The following is a 23,972-nucleotide window of genomic DNA, read 5'->3' on the forward strand; positions in this document are numbered from 1 at the left end:
AGAATTCTTGTAGAAACCACCTCCAAACCGAGCTACCAGAGATTCTGTCAGTACTTTTACCCAACTAAATAAGCAGAAAATGGCTCATGACGGCCATCTTGAATTTATAGCCTAAATTCCCCAAGGGTGCCAGGGTGGCATCATCCAGATTTGAATCTACACATATTGAAGATATATAATCCATCAAAAAACATTAGGTGGACTATATTAAACTGGTGTTTGGCTGTCCGAATAAAATATCTATTTCTCAAAGTTGGGTCAACTTTTTGACTGCCAATTGTTTTTAAAGAGTTTTAACAAATATCTGTGCTTGTTTTTCCACTAAGAGAGTTTACGTTTATTTTAAATATTTCCCAAAAATACGTTTTTCAAGGTCCCACAATTATACAAGAACAAGTATAATGTTACGTAACACTAATATAATCAATTTATTAATCAAGGTAACTCTATTATTAATACCGATCGATTTCTTATGGTTTCTTATTATGAATGTAATGTATGTTATGTATAATATTACTGAACAGGCTAGATTACACAATTAATTAATCGCTATTACTGCAACCATTTAGTCCCCTTAGAAAATATTATAATACAAGACAGGCTTTTTTGTGACACCGAATCTAATATAAAGTCAAGATGATTCTTTTTATCTTTAAAACTGTCAAAATGAGAAAACAGAAACACAATCTATAAACAGGTTTTGTGCCAAGTTGAATTTATATATGTCCTATAATTAGGAATGATATACATGTATTATTAAGGCAACTTTGCATGGTTAAATTGTATACAGGACATGACAAGGGTATTTAATTATATACTCGTGAGACTATTTTAATCATAAGATTTATTTTATGGTTCAAATCAAGCGTGCATTCTAAAACAGTGTATATCAACTTGTGGAGTTTTAACAACGCAGTCAGGCAGAAGGTAAGATAACAAGGCTATTCTTGATAACTCTTACTAACAGATTATTAACTGCCTGTAATATAAAATCGAAAATGTTTTGCCGAAAATGGTCACAGTAGCAGTAAAATATGTGAGCATTCGCTGATATTTGTAGTTTACAGTAGGCGTATAAATGCCAAGAAAGTAATATTAATTCCCAATACATGTTATGCTATATTTCTAGAATGAATGAATATGATGAAGATTCTCATTTTATTGATTAGAACTGTGTGGCAATATATCCCCAGCAGAGCAATTTGCAAAACTTGCGTCATTCAATTTTTTTTAGCAAGTGTGGAACATCTCTTTTTGATTGACCCCTAATGGTTTGGCCTCAGTAGGCCTACACACAATCCCGGATCTGTGATTGATTTGCCTCCCACATAAAAAGATTTTCTATGAATCTGAACTTCTTGTACACTGTTCTTTTTTACAGTTTATTTGAACATACTATTACACATGACAGTTGAGATTTAATATGAGTGATGATGAAGTCTTAGATACTGACAAGGTTTTGTCTTGGAGAAAACACAGATTGCCAAAAGCCAGACCAAATTTAAAGTTAAGTCCTCTTTTGCCCATGAGAAAGTCTAGAAACGAGGAGACCACCTCAAAAGAAGCTGAACGTGATAGTCAAAGATCCTTAGACCTAGATAGGCGTGGAACCGATAGTCCTCGCTTAGGACTACGGGCATCTAATAACAATTATACATGTAAATGTTTAAACAGAAATGGACATGCAACATCTTCCTTGTTGTCTTTGGGTTATTTGGCATGTCAACATTGCGGAAAAGATGTTGTAGATGGGGGGCATAATGCTTGGAGTGGGGATCCAATATCCAGTATGTGTGGTACATATAAACAGGACCACACAATGTCGCCTAGAAAACCTAATAAATCAGACACTCCAATGGATGTTCAGGTTTTTGATTTTGATAATAAAATGATAACCCCCAGGGCAAACATACCATCCCGTCCATCAGACATAGATGTAAAAGCCCGTCTGCCAAACATAAGCAAAACAGAAATAAACTATAGATCTCCTAGAACTCCTAGAAAGACGCAGAATCCGATAACAACTTCAATACCCGTGAAGCTCCCGCCAATCAAACAAGCAAGTCAGTCAGAACCTACCATAGAAGAGGGTCAAGAGGAACCAACTACATCAGATACGCCATCTTTTAAGATTGATATACCTTCAGGTAGCAGGTCATTTGATGGAGAGTATTACGACCAAGGTAAACTGTCACAGTGCTCTTACATCTACCAACATTCAAAATATGGTCTACAAATCGTTTAATAACCATTTAGATAATGTAATATAGCAGACTACCAAGAGGCGCTGGAACGGCGGGTCTATGGGTGCAACTGCCCACCCCTCCTCCCTGCCCTCTAAAGCAGGGGACAGTAGTTACCCCACTGCCATTAGCTTTTTGCAAACTGTTTATTAAAATGTATTTCAGTAATAGATCTTATGGTTCGAAAGGGACACTCTTTTATATGGAACCTGGATTCGAGATTTTTGTCCGGTATGATGATATACGTCACTGTGCACATAATCGGTTCTTGAATCTAGTCTTCTGGGTTGCATTCTGATCTGATGGGTTTAAATGGCAACCGGGCTTGGGAGTTATCAAACAATCATTGGTAAATGTAAGAATAAGCGACTACCAAAGGGCCATCAGTAAGGTTTTGGTTTTTCGCATTCGAAGCATAGGCTTGTCGTCTTTTGCTTGTATTTTGTTTTTTATCTAAAAACAAAACCTAGCCTGACAAGTTTCAAAAATACTTAGCATCGTCGTACTTTGTCACGCCTTATTTCAAATTAGCGATGAGATCAATAAAGGGTAGACAACGAATTTTAAACATTTTAAAAATATAATATCGTTACCGAAAAGCCCAGAGAAAACTGCTGACAACAGTGATAACAGAAAAGTGATAAAAAGATTACGTTTATGTGTTTCCAAATAAATTTGTAATTTTTGCATTCGCACTATCTTAATTCTGACACAGATGACCGATGTTTTAAAATGTAACAAGACAAATTACATACTGTATACTGTAGTAAGAAACAAAGTTTAATATATATGTACAGAGAGTAAAAGACAAAGTCAGTTCATAGATTAAATGTTTTTTGCTGTATCTTTCAGAGAAAAGCGCAAAGGTGGCATATAAGATTAGTCAAGCGTTTGGCAATCCAGTAACCACCTGGGATGCGACCCAAGAAAACACAAGACAAGACAGCATCGAACCAACAAGTTAATTCTCCAGCTATTCACACTAAATGGGAAAAGTAAAATAATGGAGTTTGGCCAACAAATCAAATGTTTAATTTCTCATAGACTTTATGATTTATTTATATGTGTGATTTATTTTGGCCCATTTACTGAATAATAAATTACGCAATATACTATATAGAAAGCAACCATGTCAATTTTATTCGTTATAGCCAGTACTGGATCTATGGGGAGGGGTTTTCTGTAACACATTTTGGATTAAGTACAAGATTCTGAAATGATACAACTGACTGGTGGCTAAAGGTTTCTCATAAAATAGTCTTTTATTAGTGGCTGTTAAAAATAGCTGTCTGGGATTCGTCCCTCGATTGATGTTTGAAACTTATACAAATAAATTTCCACTATCTATATTTTATTCAACTTGTGTTATCCGACCGGAATGCAATAAATCGATTCTATTTTTCACAATTTTCTGGTGAATACGCCATAGGATTGGCGCTGCACTGGAACCTACGCTATCTTTCTTAATTTAGCCCTCCATCCCCACCCCCCCTCGACGCCCCGCATGCCCAGCCTCGTGGGGTTTCTCCAATTCCTCCGGTAACTTATTACCCAAAATTTTGAGGATACGTGTACTTTAGACGGGTATCAAGAAGCGATCTTGATCACAAAGTCAATAATGCATTGCATCTGCGCTCTGATTTAGTATAGTTTATACTTCAGTGGAATATAAAAGATTAAAAAAAACCCCATCATAACATTAAGAAAGCAGGAAGGAAGGTTAGTGCCAAATGATAAGGCCAGCTCAATTTTTCGTCATATCTCAACTAATAAATGAAATGAAATGGGGTTTAACGACCTGCTGTTCTGCTCCTAAACTGGGCTAATGAAGACGGGCATACAGTGTGCTATGAGGGAAATTTTTCCCGGTCAACGGCGCTACGGCGTACTCTTATATCGAATTTCAACTACCAAGGGATCTTTTACGTGCACGCCAATATGTACACGGGACCTCGGTTTTTCGTCCCATCCGAACGACTCGACAGTTGTCCTTGTCAGGCTCAACTAATACGCCTACTAACCCGTAGATAGAATTTTAAGGGTTATGTACATACATACGTCATAGACTACCTATCTATCCGCCCCAAGCGACAGATAGTAGCCTACTTAGCATAGGTCTGCCGCCAGCGAATTTGTGCACATTGACTGGATTGAGATAATGTTGTCATTCTAAGAAGTTCTTGCATATTTTCATTTAAATGTTCACCCTGTAAGTCAACACAATAGAGGAGGCGTATTGTGTTATTTTGGGGCGATATAACAAAAGTAAGTATTGCTAGTGCTATTGGTTAGTGCTAAATGATAAAGTCAGCTTAAGTTTTCGTCATCATAGGTCACGAGATGAAACCAGGGCTAGCGCTAATCCCAATCATAACTCTAACCCTGGATCTAGCCCCAATGCTTACCCTAACCCAAACCTACAATCTCGCCAACAATCACGTTCCCTAACCTTATTTATATCTCAGCGACCTTGACAAAAATTGAGCTGACCTTAACAAATAGATTTAGCCATTGCTATTTGGTATAATATTTTTTTATAAAGTGTAAGTAGAAAATATTCAGGGGAGGTAACTAGTAAAGACAGACCACCATTAATTTCTCCATTGACTTCAATGTTAATTCTGGCCTCTTTGCCCACCTCCAACTTTTCCACAAATTTTCGTTGGGCTGAATGCTTTTCACTACAAACAGAGGAACAAATGGTCATGTCTTTGCACCAAAATTTGTATGAGGTTGACCACCAAAATTTTTAGATACACAAACTTCAAGAAGCATACCAAAAACATGTAACTAGTTTCCGTACATATCACCGTAGCAAACCTGATAACCCCGTAATCCTTCCACCTCAAAATTATGAAACTTTACCAAAACCTGGCAGAAAATGTTAATTCAAACCCTCTTCGTCCATTCTAGACCAAAAAATCAACAAAAATGGGCATGGAAAAGGGGAGAAAAGAGACTAAGAGAGAATTGTTATAAATAGACGAACTACAATTGTTGTACCGAGATGGTGAAATTTAATGGTGGTCTGGGTGGTGAAATTTAATGGTGGTCTGGGTACCGAGATGGTGAAATTTAATCGTAGTCTGCCTCCATATGTCGTACATGATAATATATGTATGAAACGCAATACGAATCCGTTAATAAGATTTAAGACGCAGTGGGTTTAATATAACCTATAAAAATACATCAGTAGTAAATATTAACAGTTTAGTACGTGGAAAAAATGAGATTTATGTAATATTACCTCCCTTGACACATTAAAGGGAGGTGGTTTCTAGGATTCAGACTAGTAATTCTCTCCCCCATTGTCTTAAATAAAATATTATGATTAAATACTTAGTCATAGCTTGATTCTTATTCTTGCAGATTAAAAAATGGACTATGTACTGGGAATTGACTTTGGTACAACTTCAGTAAAAATAGTTGTTCTGGATCATATAACAAGTCAACAACTTTACTCGTCTAATGTTAAGACAGATGCTGATGTTGAGAGCGTGATTGGAGAAGCAGGCTATGAACAGAATGTAGGAAAGATTTATGAAGCTTTGGAAAAATTAGTTCTCCAGATACCTGATGAATTGAAAAATAACATCAAAACTATAGGAGTAACAGGACAAATGCATGGGCTGGTTCTGTGGAAAACACCACAGGCCAGTGATTTGGGTTTAATGAAATGTGAATCATCAAATTTGTACACTTGGCAAGATCAAAGAGCTATCCCAGAATTCCTGTCTTTGCTACCTGTTCCAGACAGTCATATTCCCTTAGCAACTGGTTTTGGCTGTGTGACTTACTTTTGGCTATTACAGCACCAGCCACACATGATTAAACATTTTGATTGGTTAGGCACTATAATGGATCACTTTGTTTTCTCATTGTGTCGATTAGAACATCCAGCAACGACCAGTCAACTAGCAGCAAGTTTAGGATTTTTTAATACCCAGACAAATACTTGGAATATTGAAATGTAATGGAAAAAAATTTATTATAAAGAGTAAAATGAAAAGAAATTGGGTTTAACATCCTACTGTTCTGCTCTGCTCAAACTGGGATAATGGAAACAGGCATGCAGTGTGCTATGAGGGAAATTTTGCCTGGCTCTACAGTCTACTCTTGTACTGAATTCCAACTGTCAATGTGATCAATCCGAACAACTATACGTTGCCCTTGCCAAGCCCTCTGTCCTGCACCACTGACAATGGGGGACCATGCAGTAAAATCCTGATAAACTTTCTCGGTCAATACAGGTATCAAACATGGGACCGCTTGGTTAGTGAGCCAACGTCTTACTCACTGAGCAACCATGGCTCCGATAAAGAGTAAAATACATAGCAGTAGGAAATTAAATCACATTATTTTCAAATTTCATTAAGATAAATATATTTTTATTTGTTGATCTATATTTTTCTTCTTTTTTTTTCACTCCAATTTTATATCTTGTATTGTTAATGCTGTGGTCCTGTAGTATAGTTTGTTATATCTGTTTATTGTTGTGCATTTTTCCTGCATTGTCTTTTAGTCATGGCCTAAAATGGTTCGAATAGCAGATGATTGTATTTCTTAAATGGTAATCCTAGCATACGGTATGTTTATTTAATTTTGTAAATATTTATATAAAGGTTTTTAATTTCAGATTGAAGACACGTGGCTTTCCAGTTGATAGATTACCAAGGATTGTAAAAGCAGGTACCATTGTAGGACAACTTGTTGATGATTGGCATTGCATTAAAAAGGGTGTATCTGTTTTAGCTGGACTTGGAGATGTTCAGTGTTCATTCCTTTCTTCCTTGTTGTGTCAAAATACAGGTAAATACACTTTTAAAATTCATTCCAATGAGAAACCTGGAGAAAAGCCAAGAAGTTAGACAAGAGATACTTCTCCTTGTCATGTACAAACTCAGAAATAAACCTATGACTTTCATAGGAACAGGCCTCATATATTAAAAATGGACATGCTCAGATAATACCTCAGTATGTTTCTACTAAGCTTATAAAACAATGTTAATTAGGGTTTCACACTGCGTAGCCAGTGTGAAACACTATTGTTTTTGTTCGGATTATTATTCTTCTTATTATTATTATTATTATTTTTCCATTTGAGCATATCTCAGAAACTACTTGTCGGATCGATTCGATGTCTTCGGCTTTACTGGAAAAGTGGGTTTGACTTAAGTTTTAAAGCTATTTCCAACGTTCTGTGACAATGCGAAATGTCCAAAATCACCGAAGTTGTCGTTTTTTGATATTTTGCCGTAATGTTATCAATAATTGTCGGATTGTAATATTTGATACATTTTGACATAGCCAGAGACAAGGCACATTGGTAAGGTTCTTTGGATTTTTTATTTTCGACGAATCTTCGGAGATATTAGGCGCCAAATTTTGAAAATTAAAATTTTTTACGAAAAACTTTTTTATTAATGAATATTTTTATGTGGTATTTTACCAAGGTTTAAAGGGTCATCTGATTTGACAAAAAATGTCACCGTATTTTTCCTTGGCCCCCATTGGCTAATTCAGTTTTTCAGTCCTGGATTAATTATTTATTGTTTGATTTGTATAAAACAAAGTTCATATGTTCCGCGGTCCAAAATGTCATTTTTTTTTGTTACCGGTACATTTTCCTTTCGGCAACGAAAGTAACATAAATTTAGCAAAAACTGCAATTTTGAGAGTTCGGTACCACTTTTTGAAAGCAAATATTATTTTTTTCAAATCTGGTATGACTGAAAGGGTTTGCCCTGTTAATGCGCAGAAATCATCGCGCTCAGTTTTTTTAATTTTTATTTCGTTTTTCAGATCATTTCGATTTAAAGGTGAAAAAAGGTGAAAAAATGAGCTATTCACAACTCATTCAGGCTTTTCATATTTTAAAATATTTCTTCGCAACTTTCATAAACTAGTAGCAATAATCCATACGAAGAGAATGTATGTGAAAATTAATTTGTAATATGAACAGTTGCCGAGAAATGGGCAATTTTGTATGAGTCACTTTTTATGCTAGTTTGCCTGTATAAGAGTCAATTATTATTCGATTTTCATAAAAGTGACACCATTTGATGCGTATTGTCAATTTTAACAAGGTCAAACCAATTTAACATTTTCAATGTCACCGAAAATGACGTAATTTGGGCAAAAATTGTATTTCTAACCTTCAAAACCAGTAATTTATTCAAATGAGTCTTATTTGTTATTTGTTTAAAATTTTGATATTTTATTCTAATCAACTAATTATTCGATTTACATAAAATTTTCACCATGTGATGCCTTATGCTATTTCAGATTTCATGAAACTAATTTAACATTTTTATTATCACCGGAAGTAATGTAATGTTGTCAGGATCACTTACATGTAATGAATGTATACAATGAATTGATATTGCCGGAATTGGTTGATTCTGCGTACATTTTATGTGATGTGTGCAATGCTTAAATGGAAACCTGTTTAATGGTTTCATCGGTACCGGAAGTGACATATGTTCAAGGGTAACGGGGCACCGGTGAAACCCGTCATTACTGAATCGCAGTTCTAGTTGACAATTTGTGTTTTGTATTTCAGCAGTATTAAACATGGGTACCTCACTACAACTTGGCTGTATAGTTAAACAAGATAACTTCAAACAACCAGATTCAACATACATTCAACACTTTCCTTATTTTAATGAAGACTATCTTGCTTTAGCAGCCAGTTTAAATGGAGGAAATGTTATTAACCAATTTGTTCAGATGCTTGTCAAATGGATGAAACAATTTAGTATGTACTATTTAGCTTGTGTCGTTTACTTACTGTTTGTTGTTATCATCAGTACACAAAAGAAATCCATCTTCATAGAATCATAGAACTTTTAAATAATTGCTTCTGAAACATGCACCTATTCAAGCAAGCATTATAGGAGGGACTATCATCCTCAAATCATAATACAGCCTGGTCTTTATATAGGCCTAATCAGTCTCTTATACTTGGTTAAACTGAGTCCAAAGTGTCTGACTCTTTTAACTTGTCTCTTTGGTGAACACTGTGAGGGTTGATGGCCAGGAGAAAGAGAGCAAAATGGGGTTTAACGTCCACTCGACACAAACTAGGTCATTTCGGGACTAATATATGGTTCAATTTTATTTCAATAATTTGCTTGCGCATAGGGGTCTGTAGCAGTGGGAGGAAACTGGAGGACCCAGAGAAAACCCACAAGGTTGGACTGGCGACCCTACTCCTTGTCACGTACAACCAGGGAATCGAAACCACGCCAGTTGACTCAATGATAGACCTTATAATACAGCGCAGACGCGCTAACCATTTAAAATTTTGATACCTTTTCTTGTTTGTATTGTAAAAGTTTAAAAAAACAGTTCAAAATTTTTACCAGACTGTAATTTTGAAAAACAAAACAGAAAAGACCATTATGAAACCAGATTATAGATAAAGCGGTGGACACTAGCCGAATGAATCAATCGGCGTCGAAATTCGCCTAGTGTGTCCACTGTCATTGGCCCGAATCAAACAGATTTGATATATTCGGCCGAATTATATTCGCCTGGTGTGTCCGCTTCGCCGAAGCATTTGGCCGAATATAGAATTCATTAGCCAATCACCACTCATATAGAGAAGTCACGTGATAGTTTGAAGACATAGCCGCCATGTTTAATCATGTGACGTGAAAGGTGATGCAATCGACTGGTGAATCGGGCGAAGCATTCGGCTAGTGTGTCCACCCATTCGGCCGAATAAAATTGGGCGCCGATTGATTCGGCTGAATAATTCGGCTAATGTGTCCACTGCTTAAGGCATGGCTAGCTTGAATATCAGACTCTTTCCCTAGCCTTTCTTATACCTATTTTGCCAAACCTTTAAAGGTTAAGAGTACATGAGAAATTTTGACAATTCACATGGATTCCCACCTTACATTAATATTCATTGATGGACAGTCGAATTATTTATCTTTCAAAAGTGGTATCCCAGACCTATCTAAAACTTTTTGCCCCAAACAATTATGTAAATATTGTTCCAATCTGACTTAAACTGATTTTTTTATTAACTCTTATTACAGGTGTGGATATTAGTGAAAATGATGTTTGGGAGAAATTATTGAAAGAAAGTGAAAATGTAACCCTAGATGAACATCTGGAAGTTAAACCAACATTATTTGGAGAACGTCATGCACCAAGTGAATTTGGTAGCATCCTTGGCTTAACCCCTAAAAATTTGAATCTTCCCCAACTGTTTAATTCAATCTGCTTTGGCCTGATTAAAAATGCACAAGCAATGATGCCTGTAGAATTTCTAAAATCACACAATATTGAAAGGATTATGGGTAGTGGAAGCGTTCTTTCGCGAAATCCATTGATAAGAAATCACTTAAAAGAAGTATTTAAAGATTTTACGTTTGTTGATGGTTTAGACTGTGATTCTGCAACTGGTGCTGCCCTATGTGTAATAAAATATTGTCAAAATTAAGCTGATCTTTTTATGATATACATGATTGTTTTGATTTTATGATATACATGATTGTTTTTTTATAAATGAAATGAAATGGGCTTTAGCGTCCTACTGTTCTGCTCCGACTGGACTAATGAAGACGGGCATATGCCATACAGTGTGTTATGAGGGATATTTTACCTGGACAGTAGTGGCATTACTGCCTACTCTTCCATTGAATTCCAACTGCCAAGGGATCTTTTACTTGCATGCCAATATGTACATGCCATGGGACCTTGGTATTTGTCCCATCTGAATGACTAGACAGCTGTCCTTTAGTCGGGTATTTTTCGGCTAATAATAAGTAGCAATCTTGTTAAAACACAGATGCTATTTCGTTTCATTTTTTATAGTTTAAAATGTTGTTTTACTTAAAATAAACACAACAGTTCTATGGATAACAATTACTATATTTAATTAAAGCTACGTTTCAACAATGATTCTCTTGTCGTTATCAAGCACAATACTGATACAGACAGAAGGAGTGAAATATATATACTATGTACAATCAAAACATTCAATGAAACCATAAATTAGGAGAACAGTGACCTTTGATCTTATAATGAAACCATATGCAGAAATATAAACCTCTAATCGTAATGTACACATAGATGGAAACCACTTAATTAATATGGGATTATAACCCTAGATGTGTGATATGGACATTGATTGACTCTTGTGTGATTATAATACCTAGCCGTACAACTGTATACAAATATTTTTATATGTTAACAAGTTACAGAAACTGCTTAATAAATTGTTTTACTTGTCTTTACTACAGGATCTGGAAGAGTTGTTATATAACAAGCGTTCTGGATAATGTGAGGGATTAGCCAATGAAACGGTCTGTTATGGCAAGTTTTTGGCGTGAGGTGCACTGAACTGTGGGTAACCCACTAGAAACATCAACACTGATTGGAATTAATCAAAAGTCTGTCATCATAGGGTCAAAAGCTGCTCGTATGACCTCTGACGTGACCTTCTACTACAACCGGTCAGATCTTCATGAGAGGACATCAAAAGTTAAAAAAATTAAATGAAATATAGATCTGCATTTAAATCAGATTGAATAAGTAGGTAATCTATCAAAACTGAGTTGTGCATCAGTTTACACATAAGTCTCAGAGTTCAGTTTAGCCTATCATTTCATCTATAGGCAAGTTCACCCAATCATAGGTCGATGGTTGTCATAGATAAAAGATCTACTGATCCGTATGGTTTGATGGACCCTTTTAATTATAGTATAATTTGAGGTAAAATGGTCAACCAAAACACTTTTCTGCAGAAGTTTTCTTGTTTTCCTAGCTGGTTCACACTAACGACACATGTTCATACAATGTCATAACGGCCAGAGGAGGATGCAGGCCATACAATAGCCATCAAGATGTCAATATTTCAACTTTAGTTTTTTTGCTGTCATTCAAAAGTTTACAACTACCGGTATCTAAAATTCAGATAACTTTTACCTTATGTTCTGCAATATTTTACTCAGCTAGCAATGGTGCTTGCTTCGTCCTAACTCCCCTGACATCCAAAAATGCTTATCTTTTTTCACAGTTCTACGGTTTGTTGAAGGTTTGTGGGCTTATTTTTTTTATTTGGGACGATGCCGGAAGTCCTTGGATCTATTATAGGCCTATGGAGAGAGAGAGAGAGAACATCCACTCGACACAGAAAAAGTCATTTTGGGACTAAAACATGGTTCAATTTTATTTCAATAATTCGCTTGCGCGTAGGGGTCTTTAGCAGTGGGAAGAAACCAGAGGACCGGGAGAAAACCCAAGAGGTTGGACAGACGAACCTACTCTGTGTCACTTACAACCGGAAAATCGAAACCATACCAGTTGACTCAATGACAGACCTTATGATACAGCGCGCACATGCTAACCAATCGGCCATCTCTCCCCCCCCCCCCATCCATGGCCATCATGGCCATCATGGCCATGGCCTAGGAATCAGGATTATATTATATTGATGTTACATTTAGCCTATCCCCTATAGCTTTTATTATTGGTTATTCCATTTAGGCCTATTCTTAACGATATCCCCACTTATTTTAAGGAGGAGGGTTATCCTAACATAAGAAATTAAATTTTTACTAGTAGGCTTATTCTAAAATTTGAAATGACACTATTGACCTGGCAAATGGCTGTAAAACCCCTACAATGGCATAAGGGAGAGAACTCCATTTTAGTTGTCGTAATATTATACTCTTTATTATTCTTTTTACAGCAGAATTATTTTACAGCATGTCTGCGTTCTTTATCATGTACAACTTTATGGTTTAAGTTACGCTTAAATAGAAAGAGAAATGTTTTCGACACATAATTTTGCGACATCATGTTGAACGCTCGATTTCCGGAAGTAAACATTGCATAGAATATTGTTTTTGTTTAGAAACAAGGTAGATATTTAAGTTCTTGTGAATTCGAGATGCTGTCGGGCTGACTACTTTTTGTTATGTGTTTGTTTTTTTATAATTTGGTTGACGTCTAAATAGGGAAAGTGTACATATCAGTGCGCATGAAATTACTTTGTCTTTTTTTAAATTTTAATTTTGACTGCTGCCTTGTCAATGTCGGTAGCCTAGTCGCATTCATTCACACGACATTGGCCAGTTAATAACGGGAAGTCGCTGTATTTTCAAAAATCTCATTTTTAATACCTAGGATGTAAGAATTAATATAGGCAAAGTTCTTCTCTGTCCATGTACTCCAACGTGGCGAGACTGAGTGATAGGTATCGTTCATTTGTAACCTACTGGTGCCTCAAGCAGGTTTACTCGCTCACAAATTATGGCAGAATATTAGGCGGACCAAACAATAATGAGTTGAAAGGCGTCTGTCGGTAAATTCCACTTGCATGTGTTCAATGAACAAAAATAAAACTCATGACAAATCACAATTACCAAACCTCATAGGTTAAAACTCCATTTATACTGCAATTATTCCTAACTGTAGACGCCAAACTAGGCTACATTAGCTTTCTAGGCAATGTGGTGGCCATACAGTACGCTATTCTTAAAATGTCTGTTGTTGTAGACTACTTGTCAATTCACTTCTCTAGTTCTAATACTATTAAAAGTTGTTTATTAATTGTTGGGTTTCATTCTTTCAACCAATTACAACATCATAGTTGAAGAGACAAGATTCGTGTTGTATTTGATTGTGGAGCACTATACAATGGTATATCTCTTAATAGCTTATTACTACCTGGACCAAACCATACCAACAATTTAATAGGAGTTCTCCTTAGATTTTGACAGTCTAGGAGCAGATCGTCATAATCAGAGACATTGAAGCCATGTTTTACCAAATAGGAGACTGTCTTCGATTCTTCTAATAAGAACCCAGAAGTATTCAGAATGAAAATACATCTATTCAGGGCTTCGTCTTCACCCAGTTGTTCTAATGCTGCACTCTAACTGAAAACTATCAACACAGAAAGATTTAAACAAGACGTCATCAACATAAAAATGAGAAACTTTTACGTAGACAACTGTTAAAAATCTTTCAAGAATGAAAGTGACCCTATATCTGATTTGAAGGCTTTATGTAAAATTGGAGGATTTAATATCACCAAATGGTCCAGCAATAGTAGAAATCTGTACTAGTTGTAGGGTGCCCCACCATAAATGAATATCTCCAAATATCTCGACAATTACACCACAATATATATATTTAAGATTGCTGTCCCAGTGAAACCAGCAAATAGAAGAGGAATCCTATCCATTACCAGTTCCATACATTTTACAGCAAAGACCTTACTTCAAGAAATATGTAAGCAAGGACTTGATTGGGATAATGATGTGACTGGAAGTTTATTGAAGATGTGACAGAACTGGTTAATTGGATTACCATTACTACTAGATGAAATTCAGATTCCATGAAGTATAAAACCATATGGTAAAGTATGTAATATATTGGATATGGTATAGTGGCTTAGTTACGATCAACAAAAGTAATTCTGTACATTGTAGTATGCTCATAGGCATGACAAGAGTAGCCCCTTTAAAGAAAATCACAATTCCCAGACTGGAACTAGCTGCTGCAACTACTTCCATCAGAATTTCTAAAGTGATTGTAGATGAGTTAGATATAAAGATTCACCAATTCATTATTGAAGTTATAGTCAAAAGGTAATTAATTAAATAAGAGAATGATACAGTTTGATTACACATATTCGTGGCCAATCGAATTACAATAATAATAATTGTCGATCAATAGGGATATTGTCCTACGAAAGAAAATCCAGCAGATGTATTGTCTTGAGGATTAACGACTTAAGACATAAATAGAAGTAAATGTTATATTTATGGTCCAGAATTCTTGTGGAAATTAAAGTCAGTAGTTTCAAGAATACTTACTTTCACCAGGAAAATAAAATTCTTGACCTTATTCCGAATTAGGAAAGAAAAAAGGAGGAGCAACCGAAGTAGAGAAAGAAAGAAAATCTATAAAACAAGATAGAAATCGAAATGTATTTAGACATAGAAAGGGAGATAATTCGTCATTTCTAAAATAAACACTTTGCTGAAAAATTTAAGTGCCTAAAGAATGGTGAACTATTGAAAAAAACCAGTCCATTAAGAAAGTTAGATCCATTCATCGAAGACAACTTACTTCGAGTTGGAGGGTGCCTTAGCAGAGCTACATGTAATATTGATCACATTGAAAGATATCCTATTATCTTACCAAAGAATTGTGGAATTGCCAACCACATTATTTTAGATAGTCTCAGGGCAGTTGCTTGGACATCTTGGAAGAAAGACAACCCATGTTAACATACGTCAGAGCTATTGGTTAATTGGTGGTAATTCTTTGTTGAAACAGATTTTGTCAAGATGTGTATTGTGTAGATAGTACAGTGGAAAGTCTTTCGTTCAGAAGATGGCGGACCTGCCGAAAGAAAGAGTCAGTATCGATGGCTGTGATTTCTTCGGTCCCTTTGAAATCAAGCAAGGCCTCTCCACCGTCATAAGGTGTGGTGTCATATTCACTTGTTTTTAGTTGGAGCAGAAAAGGAAATCAGAATAGAAATACATTCTGATTAAAATGCAGATCTATATTTTGTTTCGTTTTTTTTTTTATACTTTCGATGGCGCACACTACATGAAGATCTGACCAGTTGTACTTGGAGTGTCTGGGAGATCGTGTCAGGGGTCACACGAGCAGCTTTTGACACTATGACGTCAGACATTAATTAATCAATCAGCATTGACTTTTCTAGGGGTTTACCCACAGTTCCGTGTAGAGCACGCCAAGAACTCGCCATAACAGATCGTTGCACTGGCTAATTCCTCACATCAACTAGAATGCCTGATAACAACTTTTCCAGATCCGGTGTTGTGAAGACAAGTAAAACGGAATTTTGAACCATAAAAAAACAAAACGAAATAGGATCAGATTGAACAGAAGTAGAAAGATGGAATTTAGAACAGATTAAAGATTATTTAGTACAAAGAAATGTAAAGTGGAGTTTCAACCCTCCCAGTGGGTCCCACTTTGGAGGAGTGTGGCAACAGATGATACGCTTTCCTTGTTGAAGGAACAACTGATGAGACCAAACGATGAATCTGTACAAACCCTGTTCTGTGAAGTAGAAAACATCATTAATGGCAGACTTCTCACAGAACTATCTACAGATCCTTACCCCAAATCATCTACTACTATTATGGAAAGGTCCTGATCTGCCACCTGGTAATTATCTCAAATTGATAATTACGTTAGAAAGAGATGGAGACAAATCCAGTATATTGCTGATGTATTCTGGAAAGATGGTAAAAAAGTACTTGTCATTACTTCAAACAAGACAGAAATGGTTCAATCAAGATCGAAAGAAATGTCGCTGTGAATGATTAAGTGTTAATTATTGACTCCTCACCACATAATTCGTGGTGTTTAGCTTGTGTGTTAAGTGTAATAAAGGACAAGAAAGGTGTTGTAAGAATTGTTAATGTTAAAACCATGGTCTTCAGTGTTACAGAGACCAATAGACAAACTTTGTTTAGTGTTGGAAGAAAATAATAATGCACAATCAGTAAAATAAGATTGTGATATTAATGGACATTTCAAGTTTAGTAAACTGAATATATTTGGATATTTACATGCAGTGATTTCTATTTGATTAAAGTGTCATTCCTACTAAAGAGACAATAATGCTAAAATTTATTTAAATGGTTTTATGTATACTTTAATTATATTTGTACTATTGTTTTTAAAATTTGACCGTAAAGATTTGATAATATTTCTGTGTAGCTGCAATATTAGAGAGCCGGTATGTTACGGTCATATAATGACAATTTTATTTCCCTTCAACAAGTAGTCTACAAGAGGCATTTTAAGAATAGCGTTCTGTATGGCCACCTCTTTTGCCTAGAAACCTAATGTAGTTTGGCATCTACACTAACTGTCACAAATTTAAACATTCTTATGGGAAAACAGCTACTTATTTATTTGGGCGACATTTCGAAGAGTATTCTCTCAACATTATCAAGTTCTATCTTGATATGGAAAAGTCACAGATTTTCTGGTCTTTTTTATATAAATAACTGCACTTATACTTTTTTAAATTATTATTTGTTAGCTGTACTTTTATTGAGACAAGTGACAAAGGATGGCTGGTAACTGGAATAACAGTCCAGCTTTAGATGATGAAGGATTTGTAGAAACTGAAAATGCTGATGATGAAGCAATGGAAGTATCCAATCAACAGGCTGATTCTGAAGGTAATGCAATAATGTTTTTAATTACATACTAGAACTTGATACATTATCTTAATTAATGTTATCTGTTTATTTTAGTTAATTATTAACGTAAACGTTCAATTTACTTTCGCTCGCACTGATAGAACCAAGTTCCATTAACAAGATGCTCACGAAGTATTATATTTTGAATTTAGTTGATGAAGTATTAAATGGACCACAAGCTACAGTATTTTATGTTCCTGATACTCAACCTAACATGACATCATCTGATATCTCCGGTAAAGATTACAGTAAATCAGAAGTAGAAGACCTCATGAAGTCAGAACCATATCAGAAAAAAATAGCTACATGTCATCTGTAAGAGTTACAAGTTATCTCAGTTTTCATTAGTCAAAACTGTAAATTTATGTATGACCATCAGTATTTGAACTCTATAATGCATGTCTGTAAATACTGATTTTAGATGTACCTGATAAATTGTCAGGTACTAATGAACTAGTACTTAATATTTTTTAAACTTTGTGCCCGACTATTTAATTTCAATGATTTCCGTTTATTAGTCTAGAGTTATGGCCCTTGTTTCATTTTATTGAACCTTGTGAACGCTCTAATGCCAAAAGTTAACATCCGATCTTTGTGAAATTTATATGCAATATTTAAATTAGGGAAACGAAGAAGCCTATTGAATTTTAGCAATTTCCGTTCATTACTTCTAGAGTTATGGCCCTTGTTTCTCTTTGTGAATGCTCTAACCCAAAAAGTTATCATCCTATCTTTCTGAATTTATATGCATTATTTACATTAGTGAAACGAAGAAGCCTATTGAATTTCAGCAATTTCTGTTTATTATGTCTAGAGTTATTTCCCTTGCTTCATTTTATTGAACCTTGTGGACGCTCTAACGCCAAAAGTTATCACCCAATCTTTGTGAAATTTATATGCATGATTTAAATTAGTGAAATGAAAAATCCTATTTAATTTCAATAATTTCTGTTCATTACCTCTAGAGTTTGGTCTTGTTTCACTTTATTGATCCTTGTGAACGCTCTACTGGCAAAAGTTATCATCCGATCTTTCTAAAATTTATATGAATTATTTAGATGAGTGAAACGAATAAACTTATTGAATTTCAGCAGTTTCTGTTTATTATGTCTAGAGTTATGGCCCTTCTTTCACTTTATTGAACCTTGTGAACACTCTAACATCAAAAGTTATCTGCCGATCTGTATGAAATTTACATGCATTATTTAAATTAAGAAAGAGAAGAATTTCAACTATTTCCGTTTATTACTTCTAGAGCTATTGCCCTTGTTTCACTTTGTTCAACCTTGTTAATGCTTGATTGATGAAAGTTATCATCCGATATGTATGAAATTAATATGCATCATTTCTATTTGTGAAACAGAGGTCTATTGAATTTTAGCAATTTCCGTCAATAATTTCTAGAGTTATGGCGATTGTGAACCTTGTGAATGTTTGAATGACAAACGTGATCATCTGATCTGTATGAAATTTATATGCATTATTTAAATTAGTAAAACGAAAAAGCCTGTCAAATTTTAACAATTTCTGTAGTAAACTTCCAGAGTTGAGACACTTGTTTCAATTTGTAGAACCTTGTGAACCCTCAAACGGCAAAAATTATAATCTGATCTGTATGGAACTGTCTTGTAAAGGCCCCCAATTACCTACAAAGGAATAAATATGCAACAACCCTTGTCGACCGCTCGGACGATTTAGCTGCTGTGGGCATATGTTTTGTTGCCTGGCTACCTATCTTATGTTTAGGTAGTGACAGGTGTCAGGTATGAAGCAGAGTGCGCATACTCTTTCTGTTACAATTCATACCATATATTATTTGAGGAATTCCCTTGGCTAAAAATATTGTGTTGTGATTTTGTATTGACCACCATGCATGCCATCGATTGAAATACAAGTAAACATATCTGATTACAATAATTTGCACCTGTACAAATATTTACATTATATTTCAGATGTCATGTTTGTTGGTTTGATGGTAATTTTACCAAAGATTGTCATGAATGTGGTGGATATCCATTAACACGTCCCTGTCCCATATGTTTAGGTCGATGTGATGAAGTTTGGCACAGAAATATAAAAATGGTTAGTAATTATTGTGTAGAATATTTTTGAAGACTAATAATCAGCTATGTGGTTTTAGGAGCATACACAATCAAAAATACAATTATTACTACTATTAAAATCAGTTCTAACATAAAGAGGCATAATGTGGGAGATATATTGACCTATTGCAGGCTTTTTTCTGACTTCAGATTATATATAAATGGTTATTTCTACATTTATTCACATGATAAGCCAATAATGGCCTGAATATTAAATGCATGAGACAATGATTGTTGATAATAGAGTTTTTTTCTTATATATTAAAAGTCTTATTTGGAATAAAAGTAGTACGTCTGAAGCCCAATAAAAGTAGCCATTCGTGACTTTGCTCAGAATAAAGTAATATGACTGCAATTTGTGATATATTAATTTTTCATTAACTACTTTAAAACTATTATAACAACAACAGCCAGCTCTTTATCTAAATCCTACATAATGTATCTTTACTTTATGGCCATTTGATTGCATATATTATGCCAGAGCTAAATCTGCCTATTACAGATCTTTCTTTAGGCCTGAAATGTTATATAAACTATTAAACATACATTATGCAAGAGCTAAATCTGCCAATTGCAGGTCTTTCTTTAGGCCTAAAATGTTATCTAAATTATTAATTAGACATTAATTAACTTATCCAGACCATAATCAACTCTCGATGGCATCGCTAGCCTGCGATTAGAACCTGGTCTGATGCTTCTGATTAAATCAAAAAATGGATAATCGAGACTATGTTTTTATTGTACCAACTTTAATAATGATGATCGGGGCTAGGCCCAAAATTCAATCACTAAATACTCGGTTCAGGGTGGATCAATTTGAATAAAATTTTCAGCAAATTCCCTTTACATTATCTAGTTATAGTGGGAACTACCAGCTCTTTATCTAATCTCCCATAATGTATCTTTAATTAGACATTTATTAACATGAAAAGACCTTAATCAACTCTCGATGCCATCTTATGTGTCATCTTTTCACTGGATTTGAATCTGATCTGCTGCTCAATGCTCACTGATGGTTAAATCCAAAATTGGATAATCAAGACTATGATTTTTTATTGTGGCTTTAGTAATGATGATCGAGAGAGAGAGAGAGAGCGAGAGAAATGGGGTTTAACATAATGATGATCGAGGCTAGGCCTAAAATTCAAAGGCTAATATCTCGTTTCAGCATATTCCCTTTACATTATCTTGTTTTTAACTATTATAGTGAGAATTGCCAGCTCTTCATCTAATCTTCCATAATGCCCCTTTAATTTAGGGAGCCATGGTGGCTCAGTGTGTGAGATGCTAGCTCACTAACCAGAAGGTCTGGGGTTTGATGATGTTGATCCCTGTGTTGGTCGAGAAAGTTCCACAGAACTTCTAGCGTGGTTTCCTATTGTCAGTGGTGCATTCGTTTGCTTAATTTAAAAGTGTTTTTACAGTAATTTGTATCAAAATTGTTTTATTTTATTAAATTCTTTTTCCAGTCTCATGCTTTTCATGAAGCTCAATGGGATGGTGTTTGTACGTTACCACAAGATGAGCAACGTGATTATTTTCTCAAAAATCATACAGAAGCTTCGGAAGATACCTTAACTGAAAGTTTGCAAGATCTTCACACAAGTTAGCCACCCATTGCTTCCACTTTGTTATTGATCAAGAAATTATTTATTTCTAAAGCTATTGTTGTTATTTTCTCAGATTTGCATTTAAATGTACCAACTACTAACTTTATTGTTATTTTCTTTATCGGGCTTGGACATCAACAGTCTCATTTTTGCCCATAGATCTGACTGAGTAAGATTATAAATAATTCTCCTAGTCAGATAAATTTATGCTAATTGTCCATATTTCAGGTTTCAATATTTCCTACGGGCATTCTTTTTTCTCTTCTACAGAAATATTGACTTATTTATCATCATTAAAAGAAATATTGACTTAACTTATAATCATTAAACATTTTTGTGTTTTTGTACATAAATTCTTTTGTAATTAAAACTTAAATTCTGTTGTAATTAAAACTTAAATTCGGTTGTAATTAAAAGATAAATTCTTTTGTAAGTTCGGTTGTAATTAAACTTTTAAAGATGTACTATCATGATTTGTATCTATATACAGCTAATTAGTATATAATATTAAATACAGATTGTTCACAAAATTTGTGACAAAAATCTAGCAGTGTACATGTTTTTTCAAATTATTTTCAAGGACTTCATTGAAAGCCTTCTTCAAGGAATGTTTTTTTTTAAAGTTTATACATTGGTTATTTTGAGTATTACATTTATTTTCTTTGTGAAAATGGAAACTCCTCTTAAATCACATAGTTAAGAAGTGATTCTAAGGAGATGAATTAATATAAACCTTTGGCTTGTTTTTAGATCCTTACATTTTTGACAATGTATGTATTCAACATGAATCTTATCTGAATAAAATATTGTTTAAATCTAGTGATTTAAGATATTAAGTCAACTTTCTGGGAATATTCTTTAGCCCTAATATTCCTATATAGCTTTGTGTATTAATAATTATTATTATTGTTCGATTTATATAGCGCTTCATTACACGTGAAGTGTTTCTAAGCGCATTTCACAAACATATACTTCAAACACACAGAAACAATCAAAATCATCTGATACTTTTAATATATGTACAAGTACAGGTATGGATTTAATTAGAATAAGTTGCTTATGTTCATTATTAGCAGATCATCCAACCATTTTGCTGAATTAAAAGGTGATTTCTGACTTTTATTAAATAGATATTTAGGTTTAATATTTGTCATTAATTGTAACCAATTTAATTACCAATTAATTAATGTGTTACATATTTTTATGGAAGTAAGTCTATCTGCTAATTTGCAATAGGTCACAGTCCTACCCATAATGCTACTTTGATTTATTGCATGAAAATATAACATGAGTTAAATTGATGTTTTCAAATATACATACATGTTATAGAAATGTATTTTTGGTTTATTGCTTGTGCATGGATAATATATTTTTCATATTGTTCTGTTTTTGGATATGTATTGTTTTTTTCTATACATAAAAATAATGTAAATATAATTAAATAAATATGTTGTAGTTAGTCAAAGAATGAATTTGATTGATGTATACCGGTATGCTATTATATAATTGAATTTATTTTGTATGAATATGAACAAAAATAGACCAAAATGTATTGCTTATTTTTATTATTATTCTTATACACATTCCATTCTCAAGTATAGTATTTTTGATGCCTTTTTTTCAATTGTGTAAGTTGTATATTTATGTGCAAATAGTATTGTTTTGTTTATTGTTAAGACGATTGCACATCTTCAGATTTGTTTTTGAACTTCAAAAGCTGTTTGTGATTGTTAACGTTTTTGTTTATATCACAGTAAATCTGTGGATAAATTGTGTATTTCTCACTATGTTTAGATGTTTATTTTCTAGGTATATGTCATTAATTAGCTTAGAAAGCAACATTTTCTATCAAAACTATTAACATTAGATGACAAAATCTGTCTTGCCAAGTTGCCATAAATGTTGACATTTACATAGTGATGTAGTAATATTTGACATATTATATGTTAATATCCTTGAATGACATTTGGAAGTATAAAGATACCTGTAAGAGTACTGAAACATTGCATGAAAAGTAAATCTATATGTTTGTTTGAATTCCTGAATTAGTGAGTGCAACAACATTTGCAGACATTATTAAGACGCACAGACCTATCTATAGCTCAGCATAAAATAGTTATTTATCATCTTAGAAGGTCAATGGTATATACATTATCTTTGCAGTATTTGGTACGGATTGTGCACAATACTGAAGGTAGCCAATCTGATTAAAATACAGATCTGTATTTTGTTTTGTTTTTTTATACTTTTGATGGCTTACACTACATGAAGATCTGACCAGTTGTAGTGGAAGGTCGTGTCAGAGGTCATATGAGCGGCTTTTGACCCTATGATGTCAGACATTTGATTAACCAATTAGCATTGATGTTTCTAGTGGGTTACCCACAGTTCTGTGCACCTCAAGCCAAAAACTCGCAGTAACAGATCGTTTCATTGGCTAATCCCTCACGTCATCCAGAATGAGGGTTATATAACAACTCTTCCAGATTCTAGTGTAGTAAAGACAAGTAAAACGATACGAAATAGGATTTGTGTTTTAATCAGATTGGAAGGTATCATATAAACGGGTTTGTCATTTTATATAATAAATTAATACCTACTATGTGTCTAAAAGCTTAAAAAGCATTCTTTTCACACAATAAAAACTTATCATCAATAAACTAGTGGTTATTATTGTTATTGTAGAGATCTTCACAATTGCTAGATATTATGGCCTTGGTTTGACTAATATTTTTGAAATTTGGAATGTGAAAAGGGTTAAGAGAGTCAACAGCCTTTATATCCCAAATGCAT

The 23,972-nt window shown here is 34.2% G+C and overlaps 2 protein-coding genes and 1 long non-coding RNA gene across 10 annotated transcripts; all 3 read left to right on the plus strand.

Annotated features, from left to right (window-relative positions):
• The first annotated feature begins 743 nt into the window (after positions 1–743).
• LOC126823395 (uncharacterized) lies at positions 744–3,405 on the plus strand. Its single transcript, XR_007681142.2, has 3 exons — positions 744–927; positions 1,382–2,183; positions 3,096–3,405. It is a non-coding gene; the product is annotated as an uncharacterized LOC126823395 (long non-coding RNA).
• A 913-nt stretch (positions 3,406–4,318) lies between these two features.
• On the plus strand, positions 4,319–11,486 carry LOC126823372 (sedoheptulokinase). Of its 8 annotated transcripts, none has more exons than XM_050552177.2 (5): positions 4,319–4,508; positions 5,613–6,213; positions 6,880–7,052; positions 8,806–9,000; positions 10,292–11,485. In XM_050552177.2, the coding sequence occupies exons 2-5, from the start codon at positions 5,621–5,623 to the stop codon at positions 10,696–10,698; spliced, it is 1,368 nt and encodes a 455-aa protein (XP_050408134.2). In that variant the 5' UTR covers positions 4,319–4,508; positions 5,613–5,620; the 3' UTR covers positions 10,699–11,485. The 8 variants fall into 8 exon arrangements, with proteins under 8 accessions (XP_050408134.2, XP_050408139.2, XP_050408137.2 ...); XM_050552173.2 differs by lacking the exon at positions 4,319–4,508 and adding an exon at positions 5,068–5,456; XM_050552176.2 differs by lacking the exon at positions 4,319–4,508 and adding an exon at positions 5,068–5,438.
• A 1,539-nt stretch (positions 11,487–13,025) lies between these two features.
• On the plus strand, positions 13,026–23,839 carry LOC126823389 (protein pinocchio). The gene is made up of 5 exons (XM_050552208.2): positions 13,026–13,123; positions 17,305–17,446; positions 17,620–17,782; positions 19,420–19,549; positions 21,039–23,839. Exons 2-5 carry the CDS (start codon positions 17,335–17,337, stop codon positions 21,177–21,179), a joined length of 546 nt encoding a protein of 181 aa, XP_050408165.1. The 5' UTR covers positions 13,026–13,123; positions 17,305–17,334; the 3' UTR covers positions 21,180–23,839.
• Positions 23,840–23,972: the final 133 nt, after the last annotated feature.

Source organism: Patella vulgata, chromosome 6, assembly GCF_932274485.2.
Source record: "Patella vulgata chromosome 6, xgPatVulg1.2, whole genome shotgun sequence".
NCBI lineage: Eukaryota > Metazoa > Mollusca > Gastropoda > Patellidae > Patella > Patella vulgata.